Genomic DNA, 11,226 nt, shown 5'->3' on the forward strand with positions numbered 1-11,226 from the left:
AGATAGTTGAAAGGGTTGCTAATGAGCAAAGGCAGTGTTTTGCTCTCCTAATATCAATATGGGTTAGAAACATAGATAAAACTGTGACAGAACACATCCCCGAGTCCAAGACCCTGTGCTCTGGCAACTGTAGGACTATTGTTCTCTTTAGTTGAAGTCTCTAAACTCTGACACACAAAGATAAAGCTAATCTCTACTTTTTTTTTTTTTTTTTTTTTTTGGTTTTTCGAGACAGGGTTTCTCTGTGTAGTCCTGGCTGTCCTGGAACTCACTCTGTAGACCAGGCTGGCCTCAAACTCAGAAATCCGCCTGCCTCTGCCTCCCAAGTGCTGGGATTAAAGGCGTGTGCCACCACCACCTGGCAAATCTCTACCTTTTAAAACATTGTACAGACTAGACTCAGTCACTTGCACCTGTAGTCTTAGCATTTGGCAGGCTGAAGCAAGCATCATCCAGACTAGCAGGAGTTTGAAGCTAGTCTGAAATACATGGTGAACTCCAAGTGGTCATCTGGGCTACACAGCAAGACAATTTCTGAACAAAATCCACAACTAACCAACCGAAACCCAAAACCAAACATAAATAGACAAAGCCAGCAAAACTGAAACAAACAAGCAAAACCCAAAAGGACCAGGATCAAGAGTTTGTAAGACAGACCCTGGGTGTCTGGGTGTTTGATTATGTGTCTGGCCTTATATCCTGACAGTGATTGAATGATATACACTTTACTGATGTTCCTTTGGTCATCAAGGCCGTCCATCAGTCAGTCTCAGTGATTGTACTTCCTAGAGTTGAGTCTTAGAGATTAATTTATAGACAGGAAGGACATAACCATGTTGGCTCTAGTTTCCCAGTGAAACAGATTTCTTCTGCTTCTTTCTCACCTTAACTCAGTCTTTGACTCTAGAGCTCTGACATGCCCTGTGTGCCTTCAGAACAATGGATACCTTCAGTTGGCTCCTAGTCTCAAAGGCTCCTGTGACTTTGCCTCACAGATGTGTCTGTCTCAGCTGCTGGCATGCATGTCCAGAGAGGCCTCTGTTTTGGCTGTAGAAGGACTATTGTGTACTTCTGGCCAGCGACAGAATGAGAACAGAGGAGGTTTCAGAGGCAGCTGCTGAGAGAGCAGCTGTGTGGTGCACTGGGTCTTCCTCACTGGGACTCCCAGGCTCCAAAGGGGTATTCATCAGGGAGGGGGCCAAAGCACAGTCGGACTCTGGGGTGAGCAGCTGGGAGGGGTCTAAGTGTCTGAGTGAATGTAGTCATTTTCTCTCTTCTTACAAGACTGCTGTGATTTAAGTCATGAGCACTGGCAAGCTCTGAAAGCCAATTGTAGAGGAATGCAGGGTTTATAAACATGGGATATGTTGGCTGAGCCTTAGAAAAAGAAGGCTTCTCATTGACAAAGGCATCTTTTCAGAATTATCTTTCGATTGGGAAGCGCAAATTCTACAAGGAGCCTTGTGAGCCCTTGTGACTTAGTTTCTGAGACACCTCCAGGTGAAAAATATGGACTCTGAGGTGATCTCTCAGCCCCAATCCTTCCAGATAGACCCTTTGCAGCTGAGGTAAGGGAAGGGCGACTTACAGTGCAGTTTATACTCACTATGTGGCCTCTGGATCAGCAGCAGTAGTTGGGAACTAAGAGGAAATGCTGATTCCTGGGCCTTTGCTAGACCTTGGCAACGGGAGCCTCAGGGAATGAATGCAGTCTGCCTTCCAGGCGGCACAGGAGTGGCCCAGGAATATATTACACACAGTAGGGACTTGCTCTCCGTGGTGTGTGTCATTCCTGGCATTTAGAAAACAGTCATTTCAACTTTGGTCTGTCTGCCAGGGAGTCCCCTGCTGGTAGTTTCTTTGTTGTCTTGGTCACAGCAGCATCCTGTTCCAGGAACTGGCTTCAAGAGGACTCTGGAGATTTTAAATCATGCTATAGGTTCACTCTAGGTTTTTAAAGCTTCCATCTGTAGTTGACACATTACTGGATCAATGTGGCATTGGCAGAGGACATCACACAGTCAAGGCTAACTTCAGAATTGAATGGGAAGTACACTCTATTCTGTTGTACCTCCTAAAAGCACTGGCCCATGGGAAAGCATCCCTGCTGGCTAGAATCCTAGATCGTGTGTGGTCCTTGGCACTCCTGGTGAGCGGAGCTGTGCACTACGTTACAGACACCCTGTAGGGGTCAAGAGCTTCAAGTTCACAGCCACCCACTAGCCCTTTGCATCCTACTGACCTTTGGATCTAAGCCACCCATCCCCAGATCTTCTTTGACCTATCTTTTAACTAAAAACACCCTGATGCTAACATCCATCCACAGAGTATACACCGCAGGTATCATACAGGCAGGAAGCGGCTGTCTACCTGTAGGAAGCCTTGTAGCTCCCTCCCAGTCCCCTCTCCCCATCTCCCAGGCAACTCTCTCCTGACTTTCCACAGCCTTAAACGATTTTTTTACACTCATTCGTTCAGTCAGTATTCACCTGCCAGGCACTGGGACCCCTCAGTCCTGGCAGATGGTGTTAGAGATCCAAACCCAAAAGTAGGTCCTACTGGGCATGCTGTCCATTGGTATTTTCCCTCTAAGTTACTGAAGATCTCAAGGATTCAACTTGGTGAATACTGTCTTAATTGCCTGCTTATTTACACACAGCCAATATTTCCTAATAAGCCAGAAGTCTTTGCTGCTTGACACAGGAGGGGCAAGTGGTCCTCCCAGAAGGGATTGGTCTCCTGTGGTGTTAAAAGCCACCCGGAGTAGGAGTAGCTGACAATAGAGCGAGCTTTTGTTCATCTACCTCAGGCCTCTGCTCTTTGTTTAGTACCCAGCCTCATCCTTCCAGGCACTCAAGGACCCACAAACTGGTTCCTTCTAGGATGCAGAGTGGGATGCACCTGCTGGCTTGTTTTAACATTGGCTGGCAGTATCTCTTATGCAGGTCCCATGATTTGAAAATGAGGGGCAGACTTTCCATCCTTTATCAAGTCACCAAAGGACTTAACAGGAGAGGCAGAGGGATAGCTAATCTCCCAAAACTCCCCCAAAGCCCTCTATACCAGACATTCTATACAAGTGTTCAAAACCAGCACTTGGCTTTCTAGTTTCTGTGCCACATCCTTGCCAAATTCAGAGTGGGTAGGTCAGGATACCATCTGACTGCATCATTAACTCTCAGCTCCAAGCGTACTGCTGGGGACCGCAGTGAGAGTGAGCAGGGGGCCTGGATAGGTCTGGAGCACTGTGGGCAAGGGCTCACCACATCCTTTTGGGGTAACATCTCCAACAAATTGTACTTTGGGTATATTTTTATAACCTGCTGGCTTCTAAATTACAGCCATGCTGAATTAGAGTACAGTAAATATGCGATTACTTATTTCCTTCTGCTGAGTGTAAAATGAACTTGTTTCCTGGGCCAGGGCTTTGAAACATTGCGCTTCTGGCAAAAAAGAAAATGGCAAAGTATTGATTTCAAAGCCAAAGCAAAGGTTCGTGGCCTTCCTGAGTAACCATAATCTAGCACCAGGAGGAAGCGGGAAAGGAAAGATTAAATTGAGAAAACATACCAAAAGCAGCCAGCATGCCTGCTCAGTCTGTCACATGCCTCCGGTCAACTAAGGGTGGAAAAAATAGGATGGTGGCAGTCATGGCTCCTGGCCTCCTGTAAATGACTATCCCAGGAGGATCCAAAATGCCCCTGGACATGGACAAGCAACATAGAAACTAAGCATGGATGGGCTCCTGGCACAGCTGAGGTACACAGAGTTCCTGGTTACGAATCTCAGCATGGACCTAACTTGCACTGACATGGACCTGGGATGCTTACAAACCTAGGGCATCAGATTCCAAGGGGAGAGCCAGACTGTATTTTTTGTCAGCTCCCCCAGGAAATCCTTACCTGCTCTGTGAATGGAAAGCTTACACACAAAGATCTACATGTAGCAAGCAGGTCCGCTAGAAAAGAGCCACCAGGATTTTAAAAAAGGGTTATGGTTAGCTGCTCATTCTCTCCTTTAAGGGAAAAACTGCAGTTTTCTGTCCGTCTCCCATGTCCACCACAGTAGTTTCAGGATTACAAAGCCAGGGATCAAACTTCTCTCAGAGCACTGACATCTGACAGGAAAGGGCTCAACACATTTTTGTATTTGGGCACTTGTGTCAGCCATGTGTTCCAGATAAGATTTCTCCAGAAGCAAACTACCTTGCCGTGGTGAGAGGTTCACCACGTGTCCTGACAGCATTTGGACACATTGTCAGTGTCACTTTCTGATATCAGGGTCAGAGTTCCCACTGTATTGTCTTAGGGTAAATTCCAGCCTTCAGCTGTTCCATTTCCAGGGGAAAGGTTTCTAGGACATTGGCATCACCTATAGGTTTGGTTTCCTCTTCCTTTACCAGAAGATAAAGCCAGTTGTCTCCTCCCTTGGACTGTGCTTCCTTAGGGACCTGGCCCACGTCTCCTTTCAGAGTCCCTTTACAAAGAGTTGTGCCTCCGTAAACCACACAAGGCTTTACGGACAGGAATAATCAGCCTTATGTGTACAATGTGTGGCCATCTCAAGATAAAAAGCATTCGAGGTGCCGGTATTATGAGAGCAAACATGGCCTGCGCCAGCGCAGTACTCAGAGGTTAGATACACAGTGTGTAAGACTTTACTCAAAGATAAAATAAGCACTTGTTTTTATCAGAGCACAAGGGCTCCTTTCGTTTTCCTCATTCATTTACAATATTTTTTTAAGCTTTTTTTTTTTTTGGGTTACTGCTGTGGATTGAACTCAGGACTGTGTGCAAGTTAGGTAAACACAACTACTCTGTTAAAAGAATCCATCTGGGGCCGCATTCGCAGTATTGATGCGTTTTACTTCTCAGAAAAACAAAATCCGCAGGATCAGAAACCTCCTGAGAAATAGCTCTTTGCTCAAAAGGCATTTTGGGCCATTAAGGGAGAAACAAAGCCCAGAACCACTTCCCTTCACAAATGCCCCCCACCCTCCATTAATCTATTGTGCCCCTTTCTGGTCCATGGGACTTTGGCTTTAATAACTTCCTGAGCCAAAATTTAGCCTGAATCCCAGAGCTCGCAGCTCTGTCTGGGGAAGGAGAGAACAGATTGGGAGTCCCAGTCTCTGTAACTTCATTTTTACAGTGAGGACACAGATGAGGACAGATTTCTGTCCCAGAAGCTCCAGGGCTCCTGCAGAGAGTGTTCAGCTGGCCCAGGCCGAACTGAATCCATCCCCACAACTTCTCTCATGACTCCTCCAACAGTTTCTGTAGAAGATGCAAAACTTTCAAAAAGTCTGTCTGGCTTCCTTTTCCTGTTTAGCCAACCACAGGTAGTTGCATCCCCAAATAGTTCAGGACTAGCTAACATTCATGCATCTGGGAAGAATCAACTCTGGGGGCTCCTTGGAGGTTACCTGCCTGGTAGTGGTGTGTAAGGTTTTAAATTTCAGTGCTGTGACATGCAGCCTTTGGGGTGTGGAACCTGTGTCACAGACTCAAGGACCCTCAGAGACTGCCCCCCCTTGGAGCCTGAGAAGCCCAAATCATCCATCACCATTTGTGGCCACTGCTGTTAGTCATCCGGGCCAGGCAGACAGCTGTCAGTGATGAACAGGGGCAAGCGACAGAGCTTAATGAAATTTTATTTTGAAAATATGGCAAGAGTCTAAGGCACTTCAAACATTTAAATACATATACAGGACCAAAGTAAATGCGGCATGATGGAAATACACAGAGAGCTACACTCTGCCTCCGTAGACGCAAATCTGGAACCCAACCCTCTAACCTAATTCAAACTGTTATCACCAGATATAGACATGGTTGGGCAGTAGCTTAAAACGTAACATTAGCTCTTTATGACTGTACTGTGGAATATAAAAGTTGAAAATACTGTTGTCAATTTCATATAATAGAAGTCTTTTATATAAAAAACCATATAATACATCCACCTAGATAAACCAACTGAAAATATTTCTTGCTGTAAGTTTATATGGTTCGAGAGTTCCATCTTCTATTTTTAAGCAGGAAATTTGTCAGCCTGGGGAGGGGGGAGGTGCAAGTTGCTGATAATCAAAGTCCTCTCCCTCAAGGTTCTTATTTTAAAAGACAAAAGAGAAGTGAACAGAAGCACCCTGGAATGGAATACTGGACGGGCTTCCCAACCGCTCCACACTTAGTAAGTTATTAAGTACTTGTGGAAAAATTCGAAACTACAACGCCAGAGAGAATCTGACATTTGCTTCCATGGTAGAAATGGCCGGGTCAGGCCAGCCTACCATTACCTACCACTGCAAATAACGGAGCCAGAGCAGCAGCAGCCACAGAGGTGGGTCTAAACCCTACAAGAGCGGAGGGCTAGAGAGGTGGCCTGCACCTAGCTTAGCCATTTCCCAGTAGCTTTGCTTTCCCTGAAAAAGCATCAGCCTTCAGCCTGCTCCTTTACACTTCTGTTTTGCTGGTCAGCTTGGCATGGTCCATATACATTCAGTATCTGTCACCCCAACAGGAATAACTAGCAGCTTCATGGTGGTACACATGAGGGCCGTGTTTACATAATCAGTCAAAAGAACCTCGGTGAGTGGGACCAGGAGATGTCTTTCGTCCAAGCCTCGGGGTGCCCTAGAGACCAGGAAAGAGGGGAAAAGTGGAGGTTAATGAGTGACTTCAGGCAGATGTGTTCCCCCAGACGTTGGTTCATCACAGCTGACAACCATCTGTGTGCCGGAGCCAGGCGATCTCTTCCTGAGAATGTGGGACAGATGTCCACCCTCTGCAGGCATGGCTCTAAAGTCAGCCAGGCTAAGCAGGGATTGTCCAGCTGTCCTAGGAAGTCAGCCTCCCTCCCATTCGAAGTAAATTCTGAGCTGATGAGCAGCCTGCTGAGAGCTTTAGAAACAGTGTCAAGAACACAGTGACATGTAGCCCGGAGCTCAACCTGTGCTGTTTGGATCATTATGCTTAGAATTAGCTCCCTGTGAGAGCTGCTGTCCCCCAAGGAAGACTGGGACCCAGGCTTTCCTGGCACAGGGTAGAAATGATGAAAACTTAAGCTCTGGGCTAAAAATCCCATATTCAGAATTAACATAAGACCCCTGTGGCCTTATCATTCCCCTGGGAAGGGGCCTGCCAGCCTGTGGATTCCATCCTATTTGTAAATGCCAAATGCCTGCTACTGACTGGAGACTGGGCTTTCGAGAAGTTGAGGTGGGCATACAGAAGAACGGCAGTGTCCTTGTGTCCAGCTTCCAGGGCTATGGAGAGAGCGGTGCTGCCATCCTAAAGAGGAAACGAAAACAACAGGCCAGGCTGAGTCTCTCAAAACTCCATCAGCCAGAAGGTAGCAAGCTGAGAAAGTCCCCCAAGTCTAGCCATCTGTTCCGTGCTTCAGGCAGCGTTTCTGGATCTAACCTGCTGGGTTGTGAATGTGGAGGCGAGCGAGTCTAGTCTCTGTCCATAAGAAGTCAAGGAGAGTCACTCTTTCTCCTTGGCTTTGCCTATCAGCACTGGCACAGGGATGTGTACACCAAGGTCCTTAAAAACTGAAGGCTGTCCACAGAGAGCCCCTATCCAATTGTCCCACTCGCCAGAGAGGCAGTAAGGACAGGAGGGGCAGAAACTGTAGTCTCTTTTCTTATAATCACAAATGGCCAGGTAAGAACTAGGGTATGTGTGGATTGGTCTAGCCTTCCTCTGAACAAGGAAGCTGTGGTCTTGTAGCCTATAGCACCTCTGCTGAATGTTGGGTCAAATCCACACGTAAGCACTCTATCCTGGATGTTTGCCTGCAAATACGTATCTCCTGGAAATACCAGGGGGAAACATTGCAATGGAAAAGAAGCATTTTTGGGGAGGGCAGCTGTTTGATTTTTATGAAATTGCAGAGTCTGAAATGGATGTGAAGCAGTTAAGGCAAAGGACAGCACAGTTTGTCCCCTGTCTGGTTTTGAAGTAAGGAGTCTCCTTTGGTCACAGCCACAGGAAAAGATTCCCTCTTGGGTTGAATAGTAGCATCCTGCCCTCCTACACTGGGAATCCAGGGAGCAGCTTTTCTTCCAGAGGTCAGGTTAATGCTGTCCTACTTGTGTATAAGGATAAGGAAGTGGGCAATTAGCTGGGTAGCCAGGATTTCTGCAAGTCCCTGTCACACTACAGACTTGTACAAAGCAACAAGTTTTCAGAGAGAAAGCAATTGAGCAAAACCTTAAAACACATGCAACAGAGACCATAGTGGGGGAAAAGTAAGCAGTGAACACATGCTCCCTGAAGAAGTGAATGGAACTGCATTGTCCCTGGAGGTGGGAGGGAATGGCCCTTCTACCCAGGGGAATGGACCTCCCCTGCTTTGCTTGTTGGTGTGAGCCCGGTAGGATCTGAGCTTTATGGCAAAGAAGGATATTTCCCCTCTAACTTTATGGTGTTTTGAAACGAAGGATGCTCTAGTTTGAACCAGTGTTCGGCAGAGATAAACTTTCAAAATGAGAACCAGCCTGGCCTGACCTCCATGACCCAGCATTGCTTCCACAGCCCAAGTGCCAGTCCTATGCTCTCAGCCTGCAAGCATGGTCTCTCTGGCCTGTGCGCTCATGCCTCAGAATGCTCTCATGCAAGGTTTATCTTGGAATGGGACAGGGAGTTCAGTGAGAAGGTTAGTTTGGTGATGATGGAAACAGACCAAGCAGAAGTGGAAAAATGTACTCAGAATGGCCAAAGGACTTGTGGACTTCCTAGCTTATGTGTCACAGATTATTCACATTGATGAACCACTCAAGGGAGAAAACCCAAGCTTCTACTGAGGGACTGCCTCTGCGAGTTTGATTTTGTAGGGCCAATCTGTTCACCCCCATTAGGAGTGCTGGGTCTCACCTTCTTCCTTGCACAAACTCGAGGGTGAGGTCCATTTATGTATTTATTTTTGCTTTTGGCTAATGCAATATCACACTATACATGGTAAACACTGCTGAGCTGTACTATGAAGGGAAGAGGCCTGGATACCAACACCAGTCCATGAGGAACGGGAAAGCGGGCCCACACCTGCTCCTGGCTGGAGGCCCAGTGGTACTCACATTGTCCTCCAGGTGGCCATTGCAGCCCGGCTGGGCCAGCAGCAGCTTCACAGTCTCCACATGCCCATGTTCACTGGCACACATGAGGGCAGTGGAGCCCTCGTCGTCCTGGATGTTGACGTCAGCCCCACAGGCCAGGAGGCCCTTCACCATGTCTATCCGTCCATGACTGACAGCCAGCATGAGGGCTGTCTGTCCTGCCTATGAGAGAAACGATGGTCAGAGTCAGAAGTGAACATTGGGCAGGAGAAAGCTGGGGGTGGGTAGACTAGACGACACACAAAGGCACTGGCACTATGAGCTAAGGACGAGCACAGAGGAAGGAGTCAGGCTTTCATCTGAGCTCTGTGGCCATCTCAGTACAGCAAGGTAGATAGTTCCAAAGAGGTTTAAGGTAAACTTGTGAACACATTTAGGCTTAGAGCTCTGGCATGAAGCCAAACCAACAAGATAACTGCAGTTAGTAGGCAATGAGTGTAAGATGAGGACCCCAAACAGGTAGGGACCCTTGTGTGCAACCATGTTTAGTTTCCCTGCAAGCTTCCCAAGAGGCCAGGCAAAGGAGGGAGAGGTTTGCAACATGGAGTTGAGACCACATGTCACCGGGATGCTGGTCAGTACACAACTACAGCTGTCAGTGTGCTACCAGCAAAATGCCCTGTCAACCTGGTCATATGAGACACTGGCCAGGGTACCGATGGTGAGCGCGGTAAGCAAGGCACTAACCTGACTGGCCTTGGCGTTCACGTCTCCACAGCTGAAGAGTTCTTCTACAACCTGCATGTCCTTCTCTGCCTCCACGGCTGCGAGGGCAGCCAACATGATAGGCGTGTACCCTGCCTTGTTCTGGTGATCGACATTACACACGTCTACAAGAAAGAAATCTCTTTAGGGAGAGTGATCCAGAACCGTTAGTGTTCACTAGAGGTGTGGTGTTTACGAGAGTACCATGAAATGAGTGCCCTGAAGCTGACTAAAAAGGAAACAAAAATGTTTTAATGCTCTATGTCAGCAGGCTGGCTGCAGCAGACAAGACAGGAAGTTATCACAGGGCGCCCTGCTTGGGATAGGGTGATTATGGTGAGATAGCCTGGTGATGTATGAGGAGGTTCTCAGTGTGAACCTCAGTCTGAAGTAGAAGCGCTAATGAGGAATCTAGACAGGCACGTGTTCAGAAACTCAATCACGTGGCTTCTAACCCTAGGGCTTGTGAGTGTAAGATCAATGTTAATGTTACAAGTCCTCTAAGAAACTGCCAAGGACCACCAGATCCCATGGGCTAGATCTCTCTCCTGTTCTTTAATTCTTGAGAAGCTTTCCAGGGCTTTAATGGCATGCCAGAATGAAGACTAACGGATGAAGACTAGTGTTTAGGCAAGCAAGTACCAAGTTAAACACTTCAGATGAGACAAGACAAAAACTTGACTCGGGATCCCACTCTGTTACAAAATAACACAATGGGATGACCAGAAGGACCTATGTGTAAAAAGCAAAGGCTGTGTGGTGGCAAAATGGTATATGACACATATACGGGGGGGGGGGAGGGGCTCAGGATCTGAGCTCCTCAGCCCTTCAGTGCTGAAGCACCCAGAGTTACATTTTATGGAGCCAAAGGTTTACTCAAAATAGTAAGCAATGAAATGAAGTAAATGAAGTGCTGAACTAAGACCTTCTAACAGTGAAATCAAGTCAGTTTGCCAAGATATCCATTCTAGGGTTCTGAGAGCAGAGAAGACACCACTTCAAGAGCAATTCTGAACTCTTGTCCTGAGCTTCTCTGGGTATAATCCATGTCCCTATTTTAACAGCATCCCCAGATGTTTATAGTCTGGAGAGAAGGCGGCCTGTAACTCCTTCCTGTCATCAGATGGAAGTAGTTATCCCCTAACATGGGCACTGAAAGACTATGCTGTCCTGGGAGGCAGCTCAGTGGCAGAGTGTTTGTCCAGCATGCAGAAGGCTGTAGCTCCACCCATGCCTACATCCTCAAGAAAAGGGAATTCAGAAACCGAGAACAGTAGTGAATGATATGTGTGCTTGGATTAGTATTTTTTTTTTCCTGTACTAACAACTCCAAGATGGAGTGATGCATTATCAGGCCACCAGGTCAAGCAAGAGATGGTAAAGGAAACTGGACAATTTCATTATATAAA

The 11,226-nt window shown here is 47.1% G+C and overlaps 1 protein-coding gene across 1 annotated transcript in view; it reads right to left on the reverse strand.

The window, feature by feature from the left end:
* Positions 1 to 6,348: 6,348 nt before the first annotated feature.
* The window catches only part of LOC114615107 (KN motif and ankyrin repeat domain-containing protein 1-like), a 5,258-nt gene continuing 380 nt past the window's right edge, over positions 6,349 to 11,226 (reverse strand). The window contains exons 2-5 of the mRNA XM_028760753.1: positions 9,800 to 9,942; positions 9,074 to 9,274; positions 7,188 to 7,286; positions 6,349 to 6,629 (exon numbers count right to left, since the gene is read on the reverse strand). Of these exons, the coding sequence (XP_028616586.1) occupies positions 6,567 to 6,629; positions 7,188 to 7,286; positions 9,074 to 9,274; positions 9,800 to 9,942 (506 nt within the window). The 3' untranslated portion in view covers positions 6,349 to 6,566. The remainder of the gene's footprint in view (positions 6,630 to 7,187; positions 7,287 to 9,073; positions 9,275 to 9,799; positions 9,943 to 11,226) is intronic.

The sequence above is a fragment of the Grammomys surdaster genome, unplaced genomic scaffold (assembly GCF_004785775.1).
Source record: "Grammomys surdaster isolate TR1022 unplaced genomic scaffold, NIH_TR_1.0 126591, whole genome shotgun sequence".
NCBI classification, from domain to species: domain Eukaryota; kingdom Metazoa; phylum Chordata; class Mammalia; order Rodentia; family Muridae; genus Grammomys; species Grammomys surdaster.